Source organism: Apiospora marii, assembly GCF_038362585.1.
Source record: "Apiospora marii strain CBS 49790 chromosome Unknown utg000002l_segment0_segment0, whole genome shotgun sequence".
In the NCBI taxonomy this organism is placed as follows: domain Eukaryota; kingdom Fungi; phylum Ascomycota; class Sordariomycetes; order Amphisphaeriales; family Apiosporaceae; genus Apiospora; species Apiospora marii.
The window spans coordinates 4681224-4707951 of record NW_027117373.1 but is presented as its reverse complement, the minus strand read 5'-3'; the positions used below and the strand labels follow the sequence as shown (position 1 = coordinate 4707951).

Here is a 26728-nt window from a genome sequence, read left to right as displayed (position 1 = left end):
CCATCAATCAATCGACAACTGATTACTAGCCATGTCCTTGTGAGTAGGGCTTACTTTCTGCTTAGCCTGCGCTTAGAACGCTTCGAGAAGCAGCAAAAGTTCCGAGCATGCGATGGCCTAACGAGTCATTCCACCGCTTCTTTGGACTTCCAACGACGACCAAAAACCCCTCCATCCAATCGTTCCTTACGGAGCATGCACGCCTGTTCGCCTAGAGTATCGTGCATCTTACTTACTAATGGACAGGTAGGTGCCGGCCATTCAATCGCTCTCGCCGCTCTGGAATTTGAGACATTCGACGACTGACAGCACGTCTTCCGGCCCTGATTCGTTGTCATGAGGAATGCACTTGCGTCATCTCAGCAGGCAGCTTCTTCTCCTTGCGCTTGCTTGGCGGGGCTGTGCCCATGGGGACTCCGTGCGCTCTGATTGGTCAAAGACCCCACTTACACGGCCTCCCTCTTCGCAACACCCGCTCGACCTCGCCAAGCCGCCTTGTCCCCTGGGCTCGGGTCTTCCAGAAACTCCGGGCGAAGAGGCTTGGGCTTGCTGTGCAGCTGCGGAGATAGCTTCTGGAAAAGCCTTTGGCCAGCTGACTGGATGAATGCCTGAGACGAGGAGCTGGGGATGCCGTGCTCTGTTGCTATTGGTCCAACGCGGAGCGAGGGGTCTTCGGCGGTGTTGTCGCGTACAGCGACCAATGCCGCGACAACCATGGGAATAACATCTTCTTACGGTAAGTCAGGAAGCGCGGCATCAAAGACTTCTCACTAAAGCCTGGCTGAGTATGACGGACGGAGCCGCCAGAACGAATAGGTGAGGGGTCAACGAGGCTGTGTATTGGGAAAAGGAGGCGCATGGCTCCTGGTGCGGGCGTGTTTAGTCGGCCCTTGTTATCGTGGCATGGTCGGGAGATTGAACGACCATCGCACGACAAGCCGTGTTGGTTTACGCAATGACAGCAGCTTTTCGTTCGCATGCTTGGCTTCAGGGAGATTGTGGTGTCTGGTCGACGTGAAGGGCCGACGGGAAGTTACCCCTATGTTCATTCCCCTCCACCGAGATGGCGATATAGGATGGATCCATCGAGGCGGCGATGCCATGGCTTGTAGCTACGGGGTACTACTCGGACCAAGGTGTTGTGCGGAACTCGGGGATGCTCCCCATGCATGCGAAACAATGACGGCTACCAAGGTCGTCTTGTTCAAATGATGATAACGCTTTCCAAGGGTTGAGGACAAGAAGGCCATGGTCACTTCCTCATATTATACCATATCGTATGTAAACGCGCATCGTACTTTGTTTCTTTGACTTGTAGTAGCTTGTATGGGCAGTGCCTGTCTTCGTGACGATCCAACACAGTGGACAATGTCGATACATCAAAACGGCAAGGGGGAAACGAGGCTGCAGGTAGATAGACGGCTATGGAACTTTCCGTAGTCGTGTCCTCTCAGGAGTATTGACTTCAACTAGTCAAGCTACCAGTGCAATACCTCCAGCATGGATACGCCTGGTTTCCCCTCTCTAGGCTCCGACGTATTGGCCATCAAGGCCACCGACGGGATCCGCAAACACTTCAACAGCCAGCAGCCGCGCTTCGCGCCCGATGACTTGGCAGGCAGAGGCAGCTTCGGTATCACGTATCCGTGTGCGCGACAAGCTACCCGGTGCCGATGGTCAGGGCGGTACGAGACGGTTGGCGGTGAAGAGGGCTATGGAGGGGGAAGAGGAGGTGCTGCGGAACGAGGTTCGATGGCTTAAGGTGAGTGAGCACCTGTTGTTACCCCATATTTTCTCTTCAGTCTGTCTGTATGTCCGTTTACTAACTCGATCAGGGACTAGGGGGCTCAGAGCACATTGTCCGCATCGTGGCGTCGCACGACGACGTCAGGAAGCAAGGTACAGTCGTGCGATGGGCGCGGAGACTGTCGTCGCGGGGTTCCGAGGCGGATGTCTGGAGCTCGCTGGTCGGGCTCAGAGGGGCCCGTACTTATTATGGAATACCTGGATAACGGAGACCTGGCCCAGCTGTACTACCGGGCCGTCAAGTACGGCTTGGTGGTCTCCAACAGGGCGCTGTGGTCGGTATCGCTTTGTCGTAAGTCCTTTTGCTCGCCCAATTTTCCTGCAGGATTGCTAATGAACAATGTTGATGACAGTCGTGCGTGCTTGCATCGCCATGGCGAATCCTGGAATGCCGATGGGAATGCAAACCCTCGCCTTGAAGAGATCCCGGACGACGGAACGCGGCCCTCGCACCTGGATCATGGTGACCTGCACCTGGGTAATGGTAAGCCGCGTCCTCATCTGCCATAGGCCCCCCAGCGAATAAATCTAAACCAACATCTTCCAGTAATGATAGGGGATGTCAGAACCTCCTCTGGCAACGAACATGAGCTCGTCCCCGTCCTCAAGCTGATTGATTTCGGACAGGCCAAAAAGAACGAACACGCAGTACAGGAAACCCTCTTCAAGATCTCCAAAGTGAGTTTTCACACCATCCCCTACCCCCCTGGCATTCTGTTCCCTTTCAGTCAATGGAAGCGAAGTACTATTCTGACGCATAATACCAGATACTGATCCCGAGAGCCCTGACCGCGACTGCAAGTATGTGAGCTTGGACCCTCAGCTCCGGGACCTGCTTGCGTGGCGATGCCTAGCGCAAGACCCCGGTGAGCGTCCCGGCCTGGCCGAGATGCTGCGCGTGGTCCAGGCCGCTGCGGTGGGTGTAGTCCGCAGTCACGGAGGCGGCGCCAGCAGCAGCGTCTTTATTATCGCCAGGTGAGGGCGATGATGTGCGCAAGACGGACGAAGCGATCAGTGCCTTCTTGAAGAGAGCCCTGTACGATGCCGAAGACGACAGGATGTATAACCGAAAGACGCGCGATGACCCTTTTGGGCTTTGAATGGGGTAAAATCGCATCCCGACCACATCGTGAAACTAGACATACACTGTAGGTGGGTGGCAATCCACGGTAAGAATAGACGTCAAGGATCACTGGCCAGGTCTTTTAACATGCACATTGAGTGAGAACTTACCAGAGAGCAGTAGACATGTACACGTCACGCAGTTTAGAAGTCTTTTACTCTTTTCTCATGAAGGTCTCATTTCCATTATCCTATTACTCTGACAAAATGCTCCCCTATCCTCATCCCCAAAGTGTCCCAATCTTGCAAATCCAGGATTCAGAACAAGCTCCAAGGCAACTCTCTCTCTCTCTCTCTCAACCTTGCATCACTAGAACGATCTCTGGAAGTCGGCTTCGATGAGAATCTCGCCGGCCAGCATGCGGCCAACATGAGTCTTGCTGATATCCTGGCGGTTGTGACGCACAGTGGACATAGTGAACTGCAGAAACACGGTAGGGCTTTGCTTGAATGAGCAGCCCCGGTATTGTTTCTGGCCGACAAACCCGTCAATGGAAACGGCCGTGTCCCCGCGGTTGGGGACGTAGGACAGGCCCAGGAACTCGCACGTCCTCTTGTAGTCCTCGTAGGCGTCGAAGTACAACTGTCCGGCGAAGAGGTTGAGCCGCATGACTGCCTCCTGAGGCGGTTTCCAGTCAGGCGGGAGTGCCGGGGTGGTGTACAGTTGGAGATCCTGCAGACTCGGCATTGCCAGGTTCGAGCGCGGGAGGTACATGTGTAGGAAGACATGTGGGCTCTTTTCGATCAACGGCAGTAGCTTGTTCGCCTCGTATGGGCTCAGGATGACCATGGTATACGGAGGACGGGGGTTCTTGAAGGTCAAAACCCACTGGACAGGTCGCAAAAAGGCGTTGGTTGCCCAGGTGCTGGATACGACGGTTTGGGCAAAGTCACTGGTGACCAGCAACGTTTCTCCACCAGGCTTCTTTCTAAACCCATCCATGAGTTTCTGAGATACGTCAAGATTTGTGAATCTGCGAATCGAAAGGAAGGCCCCTTCAAACCCCTTTTCCCAGAGACGTAGTTCACCGTGCTCTACCATGTGCAGGACATCATGATGTATCGAGTGTTCCGCAGGGTTTGTAGCAACCATTCTTTCGGCTTGTCGCTCCAGCTCCATTTCGGTCTCAGGAGCCAACTCTCGTTCTTGTTCTTCTTGGATGCTGGCAGATGTGAGGTTTGCTACGCCGAAACGTTCGCACTTGTCTTCGATCATCTTGACCTGTGCCGATCTTCCAGACGAACGGAACCTCGCGAGCCGTCTTTGCGATAATCCTGTGGTGTTTTGCTTTGCCGGGCGGTATCTTTGCTCGAGACTCAGGCCTTCATCCTCGAAATAATCCTCAAGATCACTTTTAGATATAGCACTCGAAGCCCGACCATTGACCTTGTCTTCCCAGATTACCTCTTGTCGTTGGTGGCGGAGACCTTGAGAGGCCCATAGTGGTATGCTCCGATGTATGTCGGCCCACGTCTCCGCGATTGACCAACAGAGGACATGCAAGACTTGGATTCGTAGATGATGCCTAGGGAACACGGCTTTGATCTTGTCCCGAACCTCTTTGGGTACGAAGAAGGTGACAGATTGTCCTTTGCCGAGTTTTCTCAACCTCATACACGCTTGCGTCAATCTGTCTTTGGTCAATCTCGGACCCAGCGTAACTGCGGCTCGGTAATGGTCAGGCAACTTCAAATCGATGCCTCGGGTATGTGCCTCGTCAAGGAAAACAAGACATGTATCCGTGTTCGCAACAAATGATGAAGTGAGAAATGGTTCGACGAAGCCGTTTCGATCCATCACGAGCATCTCGTCATCTCGATTCAAGAAGATCACGGCTTCCTTGTCCGAGGAAGGGGTCAACTCGAGCCATCTACGTGCGACCTCTTCATTCCCCAGGTCTACAATCAGGGCTCCGACGTCGAGAATGACCTGGATTGGTTTATCGCTGTTCACGACAGCCGCCAATAGCTTTTCGCTATTCACTTCTGAACCAAGATATTCCACCTTATTCTCGGGGCGAAGCAAGTTGTCGAGCACCATCGCGTTGGTGTGGCTTTGGGAAGGGAGGTCAACATGCGATATGTCCACTGGCAACACATACTTGGAGTCGCACGTACCGCTGAAACCAGTGACAGCCTCAGGCCTTGGTTTGGCCAAGTCCCATCCCGAGGCAGACAGCTTGCTCGGGAATTCTAGGCATTCCTTTGGAAACACCACTTTTCCCAGATAGAAGTCCACAACTGCCTTTGTGTGCCTCAATGCAGGGAAGACTTGTTCCAGGCATTGCGATCGGTCCCTTCGGTTGACACCCGAGAGTTGTCGGAATGCGGGCGCGAGAGATGGTGAATTGGCTACCCAGTCGCCATACACGGCCAACGCCTGGTCCGAACGTTCGAGACAATCAAACGCTGTGTCCATCTCGTCATCTGATAGGCCACCGTAGTAGTAAGACAAGCATGTAAGCACGATAGCAACGTCCGGGTGGCTCCATTCCGATCGCGGAGCAGGGGCGTCTTTGGCCCTATAAGGTACAGCGAGCATCGTAGGGGGCACTCGAGTAGTGAGGCCGTAATTGACCTTCCAACGCTTGTGTCCAAACGCGAAAGCCAGGATGCCATGCGCAAACAGGCCTCGCAACAGAAGGATGACATCCTTTGTCATGCCGTCGAAAAAGCCGCCCTCCGCATCCTCCACGCGCGTGGCGATACTTCGGTCAACATCAAATTGGGTGATGTAGGCAAAGATGAGATCCCGCGTCGCTTGGCTTTGGCGAGACACTGGAAGCCGGTGGCACCCGTTGTCGCATAGATGGCGGGCAACTGCCTGTAGTAGCATGTGGCCAGCATCTTCTCGTAAGAAGCGCACTTGTGCGAATTGGCCATCGTATCCATTTTGCAACTGAACTCCCCCAGGCTGCAACTTGCCAATCTCCGGGGCAAACCTGGCGATCAAAGTAAGGACATGTTGAATCACGATCCAACGGTCAGGGCTCATCTCAGAAGGTCTTTGAGTCCCGATAGTGTAGACCAGCTCAAATTTGACGCTGAAGTTCTCATCACTTTCATCAATGATGTCTCTGGAGTACTTTTCGAGGTACTTCTGCGTGTCGATCAGTTTCCGGCCTGTGTAAGGGTCATTTGGCCTTGCGAGCGAGTGGCTCTGAGAGCCAACGTATTCAATGCCCATCAACTTGAATGACAACAGCTCCTCCGGCTGTACCAGCAAGACACCGCCCGTCTTCCTGCACAGTTCTAGTTGGCTTTGGATCTGGGCCACCTTACCCCGGTCCATCACGATGGACCGAGAAAAGGGAAGGAAGAAAACTCGACGGTCCAATAGACCGCCAAGTTTGGTGACTAACATGTGCCGACTCTGCTTAGACTGTGGCTTGGCCACAATGATGCGGACAAGTCGGTTGCCATCTGCCAAATAGGCTGCAACCATCTGGACGATGACCGAAGACTTGCCTTCGCCCATATTCAGTTGCATAACACGGTTCCCGTTTGGCTCGCGCATGGCTCCTGCCACTTCTTCTTGAATGTCCCGGATTATGAGTCCGCTTTCGACCTCCATCAGAAGTGATTCTGGGAACTTTTCCAAATCCCAAGAGTGGCCCACATTGGCTGCTTCCGTTTTCAAGTCCATTTTGTTGCCCACGGCGCTGACCATTCGTTGAGCTCTTTGCAGGTGGGTGAGGGAGAGTGCATACTGAGTGACGCAAGATCGCCAAGAGCCCGGCAAGTTCGGCCAATGGTGTCGGTTCAGTTGCTGCAAAACAAACATAGGGCTTAGCCTAGGAAAGAAATGTCGCGAATGCGACATCAGTTGGCTGCCTTGGTCATCAAAGCTTCTGAATATGCTTTCCTGGAAGCTTTCGACCTGTTGAAGACATCGAGATAGGTTGTTTTGTAGTCTCTTGATCAGCAGGTTTTGCAGTCTCTTATGCCGCACGTCGGCATTAGGGACAGGCTGGCTGTCGTACTCGCTGTTTCCAATTGCTTGATGCCTCTCAAAACCTCGCCGGAGTTCCTCCACGTATTCAGATTTGTGCGAGTCCTTCACCATGCCTTCCAGTGACTCGATCAGAGGCTGGAGGTTGTGACGCGATGGAAGAAGCTGCTTTTTCCTCTCATCCACGGTTGTAGACTGCCAAGTAAGATCGCGTATTGTGTCCGGGGCCGCACAGCGGATCTGGGGGGACCGCTCAGCGAAAAGCATGTTGGCTGTTATGTGTGCAGCTGGAGACGCCTTGGGGAGGGAGTGGAAGGTGAATCTGCAGCTTGCGACATGATGCGGACTTCGGGGCAATTCCGAGGTAGCCTGCACAATAGAACTGAAGTAGTCATAAAGCTCAAAGTTCCTTGACCAAGTCTGAAATAGTGCCCTAACATCTCGCAGAGCCTTTTCGACATCAAAGTACCTATCCATATTGTGAATCATAGGTCGTCTGGGACTGCATGTCGGGAATTGCTTGCTTAATTCCGTCGCGAACGATCTCATCATATGCCGAGTTTTGGAATCCCATTCTTCTTGTCGGCATTTTTTGAGATGTTGCTTGGACTCATCATGGCCTTGGGGAAGCTTCGAGTCCGGCGTTTCATGGAAGCCTTTTCGTCGACGTTCTATACAACTGAGAATTTTCGACTCATTATATGCACGCCCATCGCGTAGGCTGGGCTCTTGGTATGGTGGGTGCACAAAGCCATCGACAGTCGTACTATATGCTAGTGCCACCAGCAGCTGGATGAGTTCAAATTTGGCATGTGGCGAGTATATGAGAGCACCAAAGAAGGCCATTAGTTTGAATTTGCGCTCCGGTATTGCCCAACCAGCGAAATTGGCACATATGTAGTTGTATATACCGCGCCAGTTCTCGCCAATGACTTGCTCTGGATCGCCCAGCCATCGAAGATCAAACTCGCCGTAGGGGATGGGTGAATTGGTCTGTGACGCCGAAGCTCTAGTAGAAAGAGTAGAGTAGATCCAGGACACAAGGGTTCCTACATCTGGTAGAACCTCTACCAGATTTGCCCTTTCGGACAACACTGTTTTGGTAATATGGCAAAGTTGCCTCTCCTTCGTCTCTGTTGAAGAACCTCGAATGGTAGCCCGGCTTTGGTATGCTTGATCCCGAGACTCGGTGAAGAACTCAGCACCAAAGCCGTCGACTCGGTATGTAGAGTTCCTGATCAGAGCACGGCTTCTCAAGTGCGCATTGGACTCTGAGGGCATATGTAAGCTTTTCTCCGGACTGAAGTAGATCTCGCAAGCTTCTGATTGTTTGAAGATCGATTCCACAACCTGGCCGAACTCGTCATTTTGGGCCAGTGGACATATAGTGTCGTTCCATTCGATTTGTTGCATTTCCATCAGATGATCGGGGTAGAACTCTCGCTCCGGGCTGAGTTTCGCAATTCCCAAAAGTAGTTCAGCTTCGTCGGGCTCCAGTCTCGAAAACGACATGACCGCTGCAGACTTTAGAATCCTCAGTGCTTCTTCAGTTCCAGTGCGACTGGTGAGCGGATCAATCAGGCAATGCGATGTTACAGCATGAAGATGGCAAAGCAGGAGTTTGCTCTGCAGAGAGCCACTGTCTATAAAGCGCCCAAGCAGGTCGTCAATTTCATAGTAGTGGTGCCTGTGACGCGAAAGCTCCACCTCACACCCTTTCGTTTCCACGTCGCTGAAATCAGTAGGCAGTATGGTAATGGAAGGATGAGAGTCACGATATCTTTGGACTTCAGGCCTACCACGAGGCACAATGATGGCCTTCCTTCGACTAGACCCACTGTCCAGTGGGCATACGACCAGCTTGCTCTGCAATCCAATGAGGGATCGAACAGTCTGGACACTGTCAATACACATGCCGGGGTATTTTCTGCATCGAAGACTGGAAGATGTTGGCATGAGGTGGAACGTCAAGTCGTAGCGAGGCAGGCCAATCTCCAGCTCCGCAGTGCTTTTGTTAAGGATGATTGTGATGAACTCAGGTTTCTCCAATGCCACGAATATGTCGTTAATATAACCCGCCGTGTTGCTTTTAGGGCTGATCAGGACTTCATCGCCCCTGGTTAAAGTTGTTTGAGCCGACTTTGTGTCTGCATGCCAGAGGGTACCACCCGAGGACCACGGTTGTGTGTAAGGCCTGAATTCAAGCACACCTGTTTCAACATTAATCCAATGCTGATATGGTGTTATGAGAGGTTGGGGAAGGTCGCCTTGTAAAGCTTCTGGTGGAATGAATTGCCAAGTTGAATCATTCTTGCATGCTTGAACAACCAGGTGCCCTTTCTTCAATCCAAAGTGGATGGCCCAACCTTCCTGCTCTTGAGCTGCAGCGAACTCCATGTTGGCTTTCGTGGATGGACCAATTTTGAAGACCTTCTTGCCGAAAAGACGCTGGTAGATTAGGTCCTGACAGTACTCAGGGGGGAGACGCGAGATAGCCCGGCCATTGACAAGCAGACGGCCTTCAAACAGGTCCAGACTCACCATAAACTGTTCCGCCCTAATCGACGATGAGCAGCTCGTCGTCACCACGTGTTCGTACCCAGGCCCGTCCGGGCTCCATCCTTCTCCCGGATTGTATGATGCCCAGAAGGTGGTAATAGCACCATCTATGCCAGACTTTAGCCGTGCTATTCTCTTCACCAAGTATGGCTGAAACAAGTGACATAGTCTATGCCATGACTGTGAACATATCGACACCAATGGTGACTGTGACCGAGTGTTTTTGGAACGAAGGTGAGCTTTTATGCTTCGGTTCTTCTCTTCCTGCTCAAGTCGGTGGTCATGCAGTAGTATAGAGATTTCGATGAAGGTTCTGACAGACTCGCTATCACAAAAAACGATGTCTAGTTCTTCTTTACCGACAAAGAATGTGCTGGAGCAGGCGAGCGACATGCTCAACACCCGACGACCATACTCTTCTTGGTCATCTTGGGTTTCAGACTCAAGTTGCTTCTTCGTGAGCAATAAGGCCCAATGTCGCGACGTGGATCTCATTGTCGACAGAAGAGTGCCACATGATTGCCGAATCTTTTCGTCATGCGTTGTGCATAGTAGCCTTGTACATATGTGAGCGAAGATCAGTATGGCAACGTCGCATTCCCAATTTCCCTCGATTCGACAGAAAGCAGTCCGAATTGCCTCAAGTAGCCGCCATGCAAACGATTCATCATGCAACACCCTGTGTGAATCCCGAAGCCGGTTTGAGGAATCGTCAACGCAAGGGCCCGCCTCGTTGATTGCTTGCAGGATGACCAGGGCTGTTTCAACTTGATTGAAATCCACCTGCGGCATATGCAGCTGCGCCAATATGTTTCTCCATTGGAGCCTATGACCCGAACGTATGTGGCCATATGCTTTGAAACTCTCCAGTGTCATATCTGGGGGGCAATCCGACTGCCATGCGATCACTTGGTTGGAGGAAACGCTGTACCCTCGGATCATGCGGGCAATGGATTCTCTTTTTGACAAATTGGCCATTGAGCAGTTTGGTGGTATAGCCATAATAGATGCCTTGCTGGATGTTTCAACACCAAGCAGATAGTCATTATAGAAATAACGACACCCATGGACAGGACATACTTTTTTCTGATCTGCTTCAGATACAGGCAACTGTCTATAGTGAGCTTCGGTGAAGGGTTTTTCTTTCGACGACAATTGCATGCGGTTGCTATCCTTGTCAATCATGTGTTCCTCTAGTTCCGAGTAAAACGAAGGGGAGTACTGCTTTCGGCGAGTCTTGGGAGGAGCACAATCCTTGACCAAAAGGGTTTGGAGAAACAGTGTGGCGCAACGCCAGTCGGTAATGTAGGTAGGGACATGAAGCTCGAAGACAACAGCTACGGCTTCATTCTCTTCGACAGGAAGCGGCCATTCATATACAGAGATATACATGGAGTGCATCTCCCTTTCAAGAGTACACTTGAGGCATTTGCTAATGCACTTGGGGTTCGTGAGTTTCCTGTTCCCGTAGGTCGACATCTCCTCTTGCTTCTCGTGGTCAGCGAGTTCCCACTGGTATCTTGTCTTCTCGAACTCCGTCTTCCGCTTAGCGAGTTCCTTGAGCTTGGCAGCTCTTTTCTGCTTCGCGTTTGCCAACACGTTACTGTAAATGGCTTTGTGAGGTGGAGATGTATGAAAGAAATGTACTGCAAATGAATTACAATGACCGAAGTTGTTGAAGACTGATGGGTAGCCAGGCATAGCCCCTCGTTTTCTTTGGGTAAGATATGACTCGGTGCTGCGTAGGCGTCTCATCAAAGACATAGATGGCAGTAGCAAAGGCTCCAGAAGGTTGTGCGGAACCTCGGGGCTGTAATTCAGCAAGAGAAGAGCTTGGCGGGTGGCAGCTTTGTCGCACGCAACCCATAGTTCCAGAATGGAGAGCCACATGATTGACAGATTGAACGGGTTGGTCGCATAAGTAGCTGATGCCTTCTTGTAGTAGCTTTCCATTAAACCATATAGTTGCCCGCACGTCTCCTCGCCAAGAATGTTGATGTCTAGCCATTGTGTAAGATATGTGGCAATCCACATCTCAATCTTCGCCAGTGACAAGAAGGTATGCTGATCCTTAAAGCTTGTGCTTGGAAGCTGAAGGCCCTCTGGTTTTGAGAAGGGATAGCTCGTAGGGGAAACTTTTGAACCGGACGGGACTGCTTCTGCAGTCTTGACTCGCGACAGATGGCTTTTCAAGCCCAGGATGCCGATTGCAGAGTCTTCTGAAAATGATAGTGTCTTCAGTTTATCGAGCGGGAGACGATGCCCGTGAGACTGCTGTATATCTGTCCATCGCTTCTCAAGATACCGTATTGCTGTAGTGTTGGCCGTTGAGCAGTAATCGACCCAGCTTGGCTTGTTGGTCCCAAAGTGGCATGACTGAGATATCTTCAGACAACGACGATTGAGCTTTGCCAGCATGCAGTAAAGCATATCATCAGAAACGTCCAATTTCTGAGCTTTAACGACGCAAGAACTAATGAAGAATGCCATGAAGCCTTTGAATAGCAAATTGCTACCGTGCGTTTTGTGTTTTCGGCTCCAAATCAGTTGCAGAGCTACACGGACAGACAGCCAAGTAGCGGAACGATGCCAAGGCAACCTAGCATTGTTCCAGAGAACATCTTCGCGGCTTCGCTTCTCGATCTGAACTACTTGGGACTCAGTACCCAAGCCCCGTAGGAAGCCATTTAGCAAACTCGAGAGGCGTGGATCAGTTGTGTCCCGCTCTTCATCCCGCTCGCCTTGTTTCTGTGACTTGGGTCGTGAACTCGGATGGGTCGAAGTGTCCAGCTTGGTAAGACACTGCGCAAGTGCCGGTATGAATCCAGGTTCAGTGTACTGTGAGTGCTGCATTGAAATGCAGGTCGAAGGGAATGACCTCTGGAGACGCCCTTGGCATGACATTACTGCATTATTTGTTGCCAGCAACTCAAATTGCTCGAAGAAGATCGTTTGATCTTGCCTGGTAATGAGGATGCCAAAGTTCTGTCCAGTCAACTGAAAGAACAAAACATCTATAAAATGCATCAGCATGATACAGCCACTTACTAGACTAGCACGGAATGTGTGATGACCCAAAGGTGGAATCAGACCATCACACTTACCTTGGTCTTCTAGACCTTCCAATGCAGAAAGAACCTGCGGTTCATCCAAATGTAGGTCTGGTCGAGATTGGAGCATCGCACAAATCATGCCAACAGCGCGCTGAACGTCAGAGTGGTGTTCCTGCTCGACATGATCTTTGAAGCAATGCAACGCTTCGAGGATATGATCAAGCAAAGCTCGGTCGCTAGACGCTGTGAAGTCATCTCGTTGAGGCAATTTTGGTGGCAAGAATACATGGTTGACTAGGTACGGCAGTGCCGACAGCACCGGGGGCTTGGCCGCCATCTCGAGAGCGCATGGGCGGGCCTCGTACGGCTTTCCGAAGAAGGCTGAAGGTAAGCCAATCCAGAAAGGTAGCAAGGACGAAAAGGTTGGCAGGGAATGAAGTGACTGCTGGAGGTCTGGAAAAAATGGAAAAAGGTGTCAGTGTGCAGAAGCAAGTAACAGCAGCTTTTTATCATGGGAGGGAAAAGAAGGTCTCTGTGAGCTCGCTTCAAGGATGGATTCGCAATGACGATGGGAGAACAGAAACAATCCAGGTCAAAGCTTCTGGTTGGGAAGAAAAGGTGGTCAGATCGAGCTTACCTGTTGTGCAGTGAATAAATGACATATCTATAGGGATTTGATTGAATAGAAGGGTAGAATCCTAACCATATCGCGAATTTCAGGAAGGGGTGAAGCAGAGGTGATGGTCCAGTGCTAGTAACATTGAATAGAAGGGAAGTTCCCAGAGGTGCATAGCAAATGCCCATCTATCAAGTTCCAGCAATCAATAAGCCTGTGCCAGGTCTTCAACCTCTGGGATGACTGCTCTTCGAAAACCAGAGCCCAGCTATCAGGCCGGTATCAGACCGGACAGGTAGCAGCTCATCGGCTCTGAGAGAAGTAGTCGTAAGGATATGACAATATGATGTAGGCCCTTGGAGCATCGCATCTTTAAGTACGGCCTTGAATGGTGTGATAAAAGAACACTTAGCCACGAGAATGCTTGTGTATACAAATAACAAATTGCGCCGGCCACAACGACCTCATGATGGACAAAGCAAGCATGACCATCACATCGGAGTACAGGCTATAGCAAAGGGCAATAATAACACACGAGTTGGAATCAGGCAAGAACTCACCCGTCAGTCCCATTACTTAATTGACAAAATCCATCTCTTCTTGCATGGGTATTAATTAGCTACGCTCAAACCTAATGGACGTCGCTGGTGGATAATTGGGAGATGGGATGCTGGCTGGTTAGGAGATCTGGAAACCTCGAGTTCTAGATATGGTTCCAGCATAGACAAGCGAGTCCATCATTTTTGTCGCAAGTTCTTCGGTTTCCGCTTCTTGAATACCACTGCTGGTATTTCCACACCTGCGGCTGCACTCTCCTCTGTTTTGACGGGTGCAGTATCGGTTGAGTCGTCTCCAGTCTCAGCAGGTATCGAAATCCCATGGTCGTTTTCAGGAGACTCCTCTTTGATGGGCGATTTCACCTCTTGCTCCTCCTTCTTGACTGTATCACCACTGTTACTTCCAGACTTCTCTTGCTTCACGGGCTGTGCCTGCTTCAGGCTACCACTGAGCAGAGCATCGAGGTCGAGATCTTCCTCTTCTGCGCGTTTTGTATCACGTCCCCATTTCCTGGGTTTCTTGAACAGTCCCTGGAGAGCCTCCTCTTCCTCGTCTTCGCCTTCGCGCTTCACCCGCTTGCGAACACCGGTAGCAACGGCTTCGACCTTGACGTTGCCGTTCTCGTCTGTCTTGGGGGTATCGTCAATGACTCTCGTGTTGGTCACCGTCCAGTCGCCCGCCATGGCCATGTTGCCTCTCAGCTCGGTCGGCACGTCAATTCCCATGTCCGCCAGTTGCTCCCATTGCTTTTGCCTCTGTGCGGTGGTGGCCTGCGCCGAAGATTGCGGTGCTGATGTCGTCGCGCTCGAGGAACTGCCGCTACTTGTACCCACTACGCCGTTCAGCCTGTCGATCTCGCGCTTGGCGCGGTCCTTCTCCTTCTCTTCGTTCTCATGGCCGCGGTGGAGGTCGCGCAGGAAGCGCTTGATGGCGCCTTGATGCTTGCCCGTCGACTCGTGGTTCTGGCGCTCGAGCTTGGTGTCGCGAACGTAGATGCTGCAGTGTTTGCACCAATATTTCGGTGTCGACTTCCAGTATTCGGACATCTTCGCTGTCGGTGGATAATGTGGTCCTAAAGGTACAAGGTCGACAGGCCGACGCCGGAGGTAGGGGTGTTGGTGAGGACGAGAGTTTGGATGCTTGAATGAATCTATGTAGGTAGGCCGTCGCTGATTGAAGTCGCCCTATGACAACAGTGGTGGGGCTTAATTATTTGTGGCGCCCCAGGCCTGTGGCGTCCTGAATTTCACCCCGAGTAAGCGTGCAATCTGACTGTCCATTCCACCGTTACATATTCTAAGATGTCCCAATAAAAAGCGTGCAATTCTCTGTGGAAACAAGCAGACATTGATATTAGCGACTCTATCCCCAGATTTACTGCCTTCTTAAAGACACACACAGCACGAGGTTTCCCGTTTTCAGACGTTCTGTATGTCTTCTGAGGGGCCGAGATGACCATTCCGTTCGATACCAAACATTAACATGGTGCATGGCAAACGCTCATGTTGCATAAGTCTGTTTTTGCTGTTGAGGCCCCCTATCCCAACTCGGACTGCCGACGAGGTAGATGCACCGGAATATTTGTTTCCTAAGCTGATGTTTCTTTTGCGCACCCGAAATCGGCAGGCTGCAGATGCCCAGTGTTTTCCTGCTTCATTATCAAACCCCTGAACCCAATTGAGCTGGGTACAAATATAAAGTTCTTTAGCCATGCGCGCAATCGCAGAAAACCATTTCGTTCGTCAGGTTGTGAAATCCAAGTCATGTGAACTCTACAGAAGCAGCCCTGTTGCGACGTTGGGTCTGTGTATCTCCTCACTAATACAAATATTGGACCGTCTACCAAAGTCGGGTTCCAACATATAGCTCATCTTCGGTATCATCAAATCGATGTTACTAACAACAATCGCGAAAACACACAATGTTTCTTGATTGACGAGCGTAGACAGTTTCTATAAGCCTAGAAGCATATGCCCTGGTCCCAACAAGGTTGACAGGAACATCAGCACCTTTCAAGACAGAGTGTCTCATGCAGGTCATTATAAGGTAGATGTGGGCAAAGTCTACGTTTCTTTGACTAGGCACAAGGGCCCCCTGCGGCGTCAGTCTACTATATCACTACTTTGAGGGGGGTAGGAAGTTGCGTCCGCCTGGGTGCTTCCAGGCTCCCCCAAGTATCGGAGCCCAGTGCCATCACTCAGATATGAAGAAGATCCTAGTGGTCAAGTTCACCAACGGCTGAAACGAGACTCGAGAGATAGGATTCGAATCAAAATATAGGACAGAACTGCTTGAAATTCGGGGGATAGAGAGGAAAAAGGAAAAGATAATGCGAAAGAATGGGACGAGAGGCTATACCGAAATAATGACTGCGGAGAGAGCCAAAGAATAATCTGATGATATTGCCACTAGACTATACCAAACCGATCCAGTAAATTCAGTTGATTCAGATATGCAAAGTCTTAGGGGCAAGTACGTGTACATCGTCGATCTTTTGGGCTGTGCTATACTAGGAGAACCCGGACTATGACAGTCATGAAAAGGATTTGTTTTGAGCTTATTATATATCGAAAGACAACCTGCTCCGTGTGAGTCTTTTGATTCTGCTGGAGTTGGCTGGCATCGATTCAGAGTTTATATGACGAAAAGCATACCGGTCGTAAAGAACAGGTCTGGCTTATAGATGTAGAGAAGCATATTTCTCTAGGATTGGTACTTTGACCCCTTTGAGATGACAATCGTCTATATTCATCTTCACATGGTATGGGCTGATAGTAGTTATTTCGAGCCAATGTGATTTCTTTTGATCATATAACACATAGTATCCCATCATAGCATACAAACCTCGACTGTTACAACGTTGAAGTTTATGTCCCTTGGCGCTCCAGTCTCCTGATCCTCAAGCACAGGATATATCTACATCCTAATACAATTTGGCCCCTATTCACTGAACTTTGCGTAGCGAAAGAAGTACATCACTTTCAGTGTAGATCTTGACATGATCCCCTCTCTGTAATGGTTTTGTCACTTCCTGTCAAACCATATTTGACATGGCTGTCAAAAACCTCATCGTCTGCTAAAAAGGTGCGAAACCTACGATGGGTAGGAAACGCTTTGCGGAAGAATCTGCCAAACTACGCCTGCGAGACAGCGGTCCCAGGCGTGACCCTACAGTGATGCCAATTTTTCCCATCAAGTTCCTCTGGTGTCCTATGTTGAGATTTGAATATAGAAATCAATGCGGATGGACAGGAGCCTGAGATCATGCTCCATGGTAAGTCAACTCGAGAAGGACACGGCAGCCTGGATGGACGGTTGTATCCTTAATGGGTTATATATGACAGTAATATAGAGTCACTCGTGTTGTATGCCGTGCTAGGATGCTTATTCCTTCGGCCTTGAATCCAATCCCAATAACTTCTCTCCATGACTGGAAAGAGTGGCAACATATTGCGTCTTATTCTTCAGATGGTTATTGACTGAAGATGCTAATCAATAGTCGGCCGAGAATCAGGCATCGCAAAACTTTCACACCGGTTAACCGAACCGTGTTTATTGAATTGGATATAGTATACGCATGTGGCTACATATGAAGCAGTTGTCAAACCCCATCGAAGGCGAGTCGGTAGGCAGGGGTGCTGGTTGCATGGAATCTTTTGCTTTTAATAAGCCAAGATGAGCTAACATCCGGACGTAAACATCTACGTATTGATTTACCCGTAGTGAGGGCGACACGGCCGAATGACGGAATCAAGTTTTCGATGTTGCATTCTCAGGAGGCAGCCGACGCGAACTATCCAATGAACATTACCACCAAAGCCTGCGATTGGAGGCATCGATTACGAGAAATCTGACGGGAAGTGAACGTTCGCTCTCGACTGTCGTGTGCGTGCGCGCGTAGATAGTCGTGATGGGTTCTGCATGCAGGCGCTCTGTGCGTGTTTGCGCTGGTGTTTGTTGGCAACGTGTTGTCCGAACCTGTACGTTCTTGGACTTTGAGCACCCGTCAAAGTGATACAGAGCTTTCCAATGGAGACTGCCTGAAATCACCGTCATTAAGGATGTCCAATGGTTCTCGTGCGCTAAATGCCAACGCACATGCTTGACCGACACTGTCAACACGGACACCGCCTGTATTAATGAGGTGTGGCCAAATACGACATCATGTCCCTCTTCCGAAAGTCTCCTCGAAGAATGGTGTATCTACAGGCCTCTGCGGCCGTAAGTGTTGACGTCGGGAAGCCGATTCAGTAGTATTGGCTGGTTGAGACGGAGACGCTGCCGCATGCCGGACCAAACGACTGCTTGAGCTACGCTTGGCAGCGCGCACGCACGACGTCGGGTACGTCACAATCAACACCCCTGGCCCCCGTCCAAGGCGAAGGAGCCCGCTGGGGTGAGGACGCATTGATAGCCCTGGCTCTGCGTCGCGTCGCACTGCTTTACCGCGAGCATCGGACAAGGTGGAACAAGAGCCGCTCATCACACTAGCTAAATCAATTGCCATTCGTGTCGAGGACGGCGGCCTCCTACTGGTTCGGCAGTTTGCTAGTCTGGAATATTTGTGTCAGTTTCGCCTATGTGGTCACCCGCTGTGCATGTTGTACGAGCCCGCTTGGAGGATTGATAAATAATAAAAGAGACCAGATAGCCAACTAGACTGGAGGATCTCCGAACAGCTGTTCTTGGTATGTTTGCAACTCCTTCTGAACACTCCACTTGGATAGGGGAAAGCTTCGAAATCCATCATGAACAATCCGTCTCCCTCATCAGCCCCCGAACCTCACGATGGCAGAAGGCCATCGGCAAAGCTGGGTATTGGCAAGCTGAGGCGCAAGCTGAGGGGAAGATGGATACATCCACAGACCAGATTCTATTCGCAGTCTTTCTTCGACGGCCTTCTCTTCGTGATCATTGGCTGTGTGGTCTATGAAGCGGCCATCGCCATGCATCTCGCAACATCAGATACAACGGTTGGCCCATCCTTCCAGCCATTCTTCCAGCTACTGGCAAAGAGCTCTTGGGTACGTGCACACAAGACGGACTTGACCGTGAGGTCAGCTCACCTAATGGAGGATGTCATGCTGATACCAAGTTGTCCAGGTTGCTACGGTCTTCGCAGTGGCAACAGGCTTCTCGATCGGCAGCTTCTACGATGCCTTGAGACGCTGGAAGCTGGAGGAGGTGGCCGAGCCTGAAGCCGGCGATCCGGAACAGGCAATTGCGACTCCCGGACCGTGCCGTATCCACAAGTACGTTACCCTCGGACGGCTCAGGATGCCCTACTGGCTGTACATGACTTCGACTGTGATCCTTGCGTTGGCCCTCCCTGCCTTAGCCAGTGTTACCGTTCGCGAGATATGGCTGTGCTACAACCAGCCGCAGTACCATTTCTACGATTCTACACCTACAATAGTGGGGGCGATCCTGTTCTGCCTGATTGATGTGACCGCCATCGTGGCAAGGCTGGTCATCGTTATGAGATATCTCCCACGGCTTGAACCGGCAAGTCCAGGGGACGTTGGGGGAAAATGGGAGACGGCTGACACGGCCGCAAGGACAGCCTGAAATCTGAAACCTGGGGACAGCCAAGGAAGCGTACATGTCGGCAGACTGTTCTGGAGTCCTGTATGGCTCATACTTCGTTTTCGTGCACATACATATTCGATATTGGGGACATATGGGTTCAAATGGAGCGTTTAGCCAAGTTGGGTGTAGCGGTCTGGACCATTTGGCAAAATATCCTCCGCCCCTGTGTCACATTCCTCGTCAAGGAGGGTCATCCTTGTTTCCTTAGGCTGTTGGGACACTCCATGGTTTTCTGCTTCTCACGATTGCACGGTGGTAGACTGGACTATTAATTGGGTTTGGGGTAGTGGTCAATACTCTGAAGTTTGAATAGCTGAGCTAGTCGTGCTTTATCCGTACCACTGATTGATATGATGATAGGTTACGTTTTGCAAATACGTATGGATAATTCAAGCACTAGGTATTAATGAAATATCAAGTTGATGCTCCAGAGCCTGCGAGCCTAGGCGCCAGATAGAGATAGACAGAAAAATGCCTGTGCTGGGTTGGCTAAGGACTGTATGTTGCTACAGACGTCAGGACGTTTTTACCCCTCCAGAAAAAAAATCCAAGCCCAATGAACCCCTCATTCTTCTGCGCATTCCAGCGCTTGAGGGCATCGAAGTGGGGGTGGCTCCGGCGCTAACTCTGACAATGCAATCTTATCGGACAGCAAGACCCTGTGAAATTTTTATCAGCACTCCGCACTAGACCCCCGACCAAGGGAATTTTTCGAGTTTTTTTTCTTGCCTTCTCTTCCACTTCCGCTCTTGTCGTTGGTCAGGAGATTGGGCAGGCACCATTTAATATTTCTTGCGAGGCCCAGTCCCAAGTGTGTTCCTCGGTGGTGACTTTGTTTTCCCTCTTCTACCTCCATTCCTTCCTTCCTTTCTTTTCTTCTGTTTGTTCAGACTAGACTCGTGTGCTTCTCATAGAGTCTGTTGCGAAGATGGATCAACAGAAGCTCGTTGAGCTGCTGCAGGCCTGCCAGATCCGTAAGTAATACCCCAATCACATCTATCGCTCCGGCCGTCGCTTTGCGACTGGCGATGTAGTCTTCAGCTGCTGACTTTTCTCTCGTTTAGCCGACACGGTCAAGGTCAAGGCAGCTACCGCCGAGCTGAAGAAGAGCTTCTACCCTCACCCCGAGTCGCTTCTTGGACTCCTCCATGTCCTTGTCTCTCACCCCGAGGACACGGTGCGACAGCTCTCGGCCGTCCAGTCCCTGCGCCTGATCCCCAAGCACTGGGCTAAGATCGATGGCTCCCAGAAGCCGAGCGTGCGCAATGAGCTCGTTCAGGCCGTCCTGCGCGAGCAGAACGGCAAGGTCCGCCATGCCGGCTCTCGTGTCATCGCCGCCATTGCTTGCATCGATTTCGAGTCCAAGGAGTGGGCCGATCTCCTTCCTGCTGTTCTGCAGCTGACCACCTCCGACGATGTCGCGCACCGCGAGGTTGGCTCCTACATTGTCTTCAGCTTGCTCGAGGCCGATCCCACCGTCTTCTCCGACCACCTGCCTAAGATGTTTGAGCTGTTCGCCAAGACGATCCGGGACCCCCAGAGCCGTGACGTTCGCGTGAACACCATGCTTTCCATCAGCTCCATCCTCCTCCCTGATCCACGCTGATGAGGACGAGGCATCCGTTTCTACCATCCAGGAATTCATTCCTGCCATGGTTGACGTGCTCAAGGACACCATCGAGAGCAAGGATGATGAGCGCACTCGCCAGGCCTTCGAAGTCTTCCAGTCTTTCCTGGGCTACGAATCTGCTTTGATCTCCAAGTACTTCAAGGATCTTGTCCACTTCATGCTTGAGCTGTCTTCCAACAAGAACGCCGACGAGGATGTTCGTGTCCAGGCCCTTGCCTTCCTTACCCAGTGCGTTCGCTACCGCCGCATGAAGATTCAAGGCATCCCCGACATGGGCGCTTTGCTCACCAAGACGGCCATGACTATCATGGGCGAGCTTGAGGACGATGACGATGAGGATGATATGAACGCTGCCCGGTCGGCTCTTGTCATGATTGACCAACTGTCGACTGATCTCCCTCCTCGCCAAGTTGTTGTTCCCCTCTTGGACGAGTTCCCCAAGTACGCTAGCTCCGAGAGCGCCGGTCACCGCCGTGCTGCTATCCTTGCTCTTGGCACTGCTGCCGAGGGTGCCCCTGACTTCGTTGCGACCCAGCTCGAGGGTCTCATGCCTGCCATCATCCGTCTCCTCAACGACCCTAACCGATCTGTCCGCTACGATGCTCTCGTCAGCCTGATGCGTATGGGTGAGGACCTGGCCGAGACCATGAAGGGCCACCATGACGAAATTATGACCGCTCTGGTTAAGAACCTCGAGGCTGCTTCGGAGGATGAGAACGACGACCGTAACGTTGAGATCATCCGATCCGTTCTCGGTTCCATCGACACCATGTCCGAGGGACTTGGTGGTGAGGTCATGAACAAGTACGCCCAAGGCCTCATTGGCCGTGTTGGCCGCTTCCTGAACCACCAGGACGTCAAGATCAAGTCGGCTGCTGCTGGCGCCATTGGTGCTATTGCTCAGTCCATCGAGGGTGGTTTCAAGCCCTACCTCCAGGAGACCATGCAAGCCATGTCCCAGTACGTCACTCTCGAGGAGGGCGAGGATGAGCTTCAGCTCCGCAGCTCTGTCTGCGATGCCATGGGCCGCATTGCGGTCGGTGTTGGTGCTGAGGACTTCAAGCCCTTCGTCATTCCCCTGCTCGGAGCCAGCGAGAAGGCTCTTACAATCCACAATGCTCGTCTCCGAGAGACCACTTTCATTCTCTGGAGCCAGCTTGCTAGAGTCTACGAGGGAGATCTTGGCGACTCCCTGGCAGGCATCTTCAAGGGTCTTTTCGACAGCATTGAGCTTGACGAGGAGGCTCTCGACTTTGATGGCGATGACATTGAAGGCTTGATTGACGGCCAGATCGTCTCTGAAGGTGGCAAGATCAAGGTCAAGTCTGCTGATGAAGGCGGCGACGACGAGGATGACATGGACGATGACGAAGAGGATGATGACGACTGGGATGACCTCATCGGTGTCTCAGCCGCCGCCATGGAGAAGGAGGTTGCTATCGAGGTTCTGGGTGATGTTATCTCCCAGTCCAAGGAGCGCAGCGCTCCTTACATTGAGAAGGCTGTTGAGATCATCACACCTCTCATTGAGCACACATACGAAGGCTGCCGCAAGGCTGCCATCTCCACGCTTTGGCGCACATACGCCTGTGTGTGGCAGGTCATGGAGGAGCAGACCGGCCAGAAGTGGCAACCTGGTCTGCCCTTGAAGACTACCCCTGCGGCTCAGATCGCCAAGCTTGGCGAGGTTGTCAGCGCCGGAACTCTGAGCATCTGGCAGGATGAGGCTGATCGGTAAGTTCGATCCTATGATTTCGAGTTTTTCTCTTTTCTTCTGCACCCCCTACACGGCTCTAAATGATGAGTACTTTACGTTACACCCAGCTCACTCATACGCAAATTGCGGTTGCTGAGAACACGTTACATCTACTACTGATTTCACGCCTTCCACTTATTGGATATTATCTGTCATTTCTTGTTTGTACACTGTTGCTAACTGAATGAAGGGATGTTGTGACCGAGATCAACCGCAACGTGGCTGCTGTGCTCCGAACCTGCGGACCCGCCATTCTGGCCCAGAAGGACATGATGGAGCAGACTATCACTGTCCTGGGTACCATCATCACCCGATCCCACCCTTGCCAACAGGATCTTGGCGATGAGGAAGAGGAGCAGAACGTCGAGGGTGGATCCGAGTGGGATTGGCTCGTTGTCGATACTGCTCTGGACGTCGTGATTGGTCTGGCGGCTGCTCTGGGCACTCAGTTCGCTGAGGTCTGGAAGATCTTCGACAAGCCTATCATGAGACTCGTTAGCTCGCAAGAGTCTATCGAGCGTTCCACTGCTGTCGGTGTTATCGCCGAGGTGACGATGCACATGGGCAACGCAGTGGCTCCTTACACTGGAGCTCTCCTGCGCCCTCTGTTGCACCGCTTGTCGGACGAGGACAAGGAGGCCAAGTCCAACGCTGCCTACGCTCTGGGCATGCTCGTCTACCAGTCGACCGACAGCAACACATACCTGCCGGCCTACGGTGAGATCATGACCAAGTTGGAGCCTCTTCTGCAGATCAGCGAGAGCAGACTGCAAGACAACGCCACCGGCTGCATCTGCCGCATGATCCTGGCCCACCCCGACAAGGTGCCGCTCAACGATGTCCTTCCTGTCCTCGTCGGTCTCCTGCCCCTGAAGGAGGATTACGAGGAGAACAAGCCTGTCTACGAGTGCATTGCCAAGCTCTACGAGATGCAGAACCCCAAGATTCTGGAGCTGACCCCCCAGCTCATGCCTATCTTCGAGCAGGTCCTGAGCCCGCCTGAGGATCAGCTCACGCCTGAAGTTAGACAGGGCGTCCAGAACCTTGTACAGATGATCCGCGGCGCTTAAATGCCGTGAACGAATAAACGACGGCGAAACCCGAGTTGTATGCGCGCATACGGCGATGACGGTACGATGACATGACCAAATATCTGGGATGAGAAATGATGTTGAACACATAGGAATGGGAAAAGGACTTTGGTCTCGGTGGTTCCCCCAAGGAATGGGTGGCAAGGCCCGAGGTGCACATAAACTGGATGATTCCCCCTACGTAGATAGACTGCGTTGATTTGTTTTTACTTTGTTCAGATGCCCAATAAAGCTCTACCACTGAACGGCCTAGGATTTGGCTTTTTCAGTACAAACTACACTTTACCTGTTCTCCCCTCGTGACATTCTCATATCTGCTTTCGATAACGGCTGGTGTCTGGAGCCAAACCACTTATACAGTCGATTGCGTTCCAATGACTGTCTTGAACCAGTGCAATATCGCACCGGACGTATTGACGCAACTAGGGTAGCAGGCTCCATAGCCTGGTCGGAGGTTCTATTTTCGTCGGAAGATGGAAACCACATACAAGTAGAAAGTGATGACTGACATGGGATTCCCAGTTGGCCCTCCGGTCGGTCATGTAACCTGCAAATCACCTGGCTACCTATTTATTGCACGTACCCGCAACCGCAGGGTGAGATGTACCAGATCCTTTGGAAGCTTCCAATTGCCAATTATAGCATCACGGAGCAATTCGTTACACCGAGTCGTTTGCTTCCCCTACCTCACCAGCCCCGTCGAATACAGTAAGCCGGTTGTTTCGGTCAACTGTGCGACTTACATCTTACCCTGGTTTTCTCTTCCTGGTGAGTTGGAGGATTGGCTGTTTGCGGACTTGCTGTTGGGCGCGCGATGGGCTGGGTGACCGCGGCCGTAGGGGATGGAGGAGAGAGAGAACAGACACGTCAGGTTCTTCTTGGGATAAGGACTTGGAACAGAGTGACGGACTTCAAGATATGATTATTGAGATCATCACCGGGATGACGCTGCACGCAGCTATCCCTTCGCTACCAGTGTTCGCAACCTAGAGCTCTACAATATATTCATTCGGTTTTACGTGGCCGCGACAATAGTTGACTAAGCGCCAAAGATGAGGGATATGAGACCACCGATCGAGATATCAATAGAATACCTCTATTGGACCATATTAGGCAAGACATGCAGGTCACAAGAGGGAGAGGGAGAGCTGTGTGAGCCAGCTGGTCATTGATTGGCTAGAGCGTGATGCCCAGCCTCCCTTGCCTCGCTGATGGGCAATGCAGGGCACGGAGGTAGGTACATATGTGCTACGCCGGCGGCCGCAGTTAGCAGGCTGGAAGACGACAAGGATGAGTCGGCTAATCATGTGTACATAGGTGCCGATCATTAGCGATATCAACCCGTAGAGGAGTCTATTGTTGGCCATGCCACCGGAGGGAAGAGGGACCATCTCGCGATGATCGGATCCCAAAAAGTGCGCTGCCGCTGTCTGGTCGCGGGTGGTTATGATGTATTGGAGATCCGTTCCCTTGGAAAGCATGACGTTAATATTGGCTCTGTGGAGTGAATAAGCTGACGAACCTGCCCAGGCGCCCAAGTCCCATAAGCCGGGGGGCCCACGATACGATAGCCTCTAGTATCAACTAGTAGCCGGCTAGCCCAGGGCACGTACGAAACACACGGCCGGTATCTGCCCGGCCAATTGATGGGGTTGGGACCGCTGATCCGATCAAGATACGGCACACACCGCCGGGCGCCGTGGTTTCAAATCGTCGGCCGGCTTGTCCAAAAGAAAACCTCATGTGCGCTGCCGCCTGCATTGAATGCAATCATGATTTTCATAATGACAGCCCGCTCGATTGGATGTAGACTTCTTTCTGTGCATGCTGCAACTGGCGGACCGGCCACCCATCTCTTTTCATGAATCATTCTAGCGCGAGCGACAGCCTATATTAGGTAAGAGAGCAGGATAGAGTTCCCCTTCGCTTGGCTTGCATGCGAAAAGTTTCAGAGAACCGAAGGTCTGGGCCCGAACGGGAAGGTAAAAAAAAGGGCGAGTCAGCCATCAGCCTTTGAACGGCGCGGAAGGAAAAATTGCTAGCGCCGAAGTGTTGCGCAACAGCGAGATTGGATTTCCTATTGTTCCGAGAACGAGGCTCATCCCGTTCCTGTTGCCCAGACTCGGTAAGCGCCTCGAGTCTATTCAATGTCAAAATTTCTGTGGTCCGAAATCTCCTGCTGAGAACATATTCGCAATGGGATTGGTCGTGACCTGCAAGCTGGGTAAGCGATGGTACGACCTCAGCGAGATTGACATGCGCAACCCCAAATAGAGAGAAACAGCCGAGATACGAGTAGCCCCGTTGGAGATCATTTATTACCATGATCATACTATCTGAATAGTAGGCACCGTTAGACAAGGGGAGCGCCGTTGTGATTAGGGGCTCAGAATACACCCGGCTTTTCAGTAGCTGGCAGCGAGCTAAGATAGCCTCGCACCTCTATGTAAGGTCCGCCCGCGTTTGGTGCAGCCATCGCAAGGTAGTGGCGGCACTGCGAAGAACCTCACCTCGCGCAAGTTGGTGAAAACTCAGTCAGCTAAAGATACACTCGAGTGGTCGGGCGGCGCTACAGAGAGCTTGTCAGTCTGGCGAGAAGCAAGTGCATTTTTCCACACCTCATCTTCTTGTCGAAACCGGCTGAATAGCAATGCGACTTATATCCATCTCGACCAAGAGATGAGGGACTATGGGCGCGTCGGTCCGATATTTGTTTGAAAGAAGAGGGTGTGCACCTCCCTGTCAGCGACTGCCTGTCGCGTACCTGAGCGCAAGCTCTTTTTATTACCTCCGATATTAAATGTTGCCACGGAGAATCTCTGCTGAGACATCTGTAATGAACTTGGATATATCCGAGAAACCACTGATGAAGAATTGGCTTGCTGTTGAATTTCAGTTGAATTGGGCCATCCGAGTGCCCTCCAACAAGGGAGCGCGGTGCTTAATTCGCACCCAGACTGCACTGGTGTAGGATGTGAGGCAGATGCAAAGTGGTA

The 26728-nt window shown here is 51.6% G+C and overlaps 7 protein-coding genes across 7 annotated transcripts; 4 read left to right on the top strand and 3 right to left on the bottom strand.

The window, feature by feature from the left end:
- Window positions 1-446: 446 nt before the first annotated feature.
- PG985_003184 (uncharacterized protein) lies at window positions 447-716 on the bottom strand (the record flags this gene model as incomplete). The annotated part of the gene is made up of 1 exon (XM_066822953.1): window positions 447-716. The coding sequence occupies one exon, from the start codon at window positions 714-716 to the stop codon at window positions 447-449; it is 270 nt and encodes an 89-aa protein (XP_066690385.1).
- Window positions 717-1606: 890 nt separating this feature from the next.
- On the top strand, window positions 1607-2785 carry PG985_003183 (uncharacterized protein; the record flags this gene model as incomplete). Its single annotated transcript, XM_066822952.1, has 6 exons — window positions 1607-1762; window positions 1836-1986; window positions 2050-2098; window positions 2160-2290; window positions 2354-2533; window positions 2574-2785. The coding sequence occupies 6 exons, from the start codon at window positions 1607-1609 to the stop codon at window positions 2783-2785; spliced, it is 879 nt and encodes a 292-aa protein (XP_066690384.1).
- A 453-nt stretch (window positions 2786-3238) lies between these two features.
- Window positions 3239-12829, bottom strand: PG985_003182 (uncharacterized protein; the record flags this gene model as incomplete). Its single annotated transcript, XM_066822951.1, has 2 exons — window positions 3239-12453; window positions 12544-12829. The coding sequence occupies 2 exons, from the start codon at window positions 12827-12829 to the stop codon at window positions 3239-3241; spliced, it is 9501 nt and encodes a 3166-aa protein (XP_066690383.1).
- Window positions 12830-13845: 1016 nt separating this feature from the next.
- Window positions 13846-14712, bottom strand: PG985_003181 (uncharacterized protein; the record flags this gene model as incomplete). The annotated part of the gene is made up of 1 exon (XM_066822950.1): window positions 13846-14712. One exon carries the CDS (start codon window positions 14710-14712, stop codon window positions 13846-13848), a length of 867 nt encoding a protein of 288 aa, XP_066690382.1.
- A 3118-nt stretch (window positions 14713-17830) lies between these two features.
- Window positions 17831-18157, top strand: PG985_003180 (uncharacterized protein; the record flags this gene model as incomplete). The annotated part of the gene is made up of 2 exons (XM_066822949.1): window positions 17831-17887; window positions 17921-18157. 2 exons carry the CDS (start codon window positions 17831-17833, stop codon window positions 18155-18157), a joined length of 294 nt encoding a protein of 97 aa, XP_066690381.1.
- Window positions 18158-18414: 257 nt separating this feature from the next.
- Window positions 18415-19234, top strand: PG985_003179 (uncharacterized protein; the record flags this gene model as incomplete). Its single annotated transcript, XM_066822948.1, has 2 exons — window positions 18415-18690; window positions 18770-19234. The coding sequence occupies 2 exons, from the start codon at window positions 18415-18417 to the stop codon at window positions 19232-19234; spliced, it is 741 nt and encodes a 246-aa protein (XP_066690380.1).
- Window positions 19235-20183: 949 nt separating this feature from the next.
- PG985_003178 (importin beta-4 subunit-like protein) lies at window positions 20184-23711 on the top strand (the record flags this gene model as incomplete). The annotated part of the gene is made up of 4 exons (XM_066822947.1): window positions 20184-20229; window positions 20320-20810; window positions 20866-22619; window positions 22832-23711. 4 exons carry the CDS (start codon window positions 20184-20186, stop codon window positions 23709-23711), a joined length of 3171 nt encoding a protein of 1056 aa, XP_066690379.1.
- Window positions 23712-26728: the final 3017 nt, after the last annotated feature.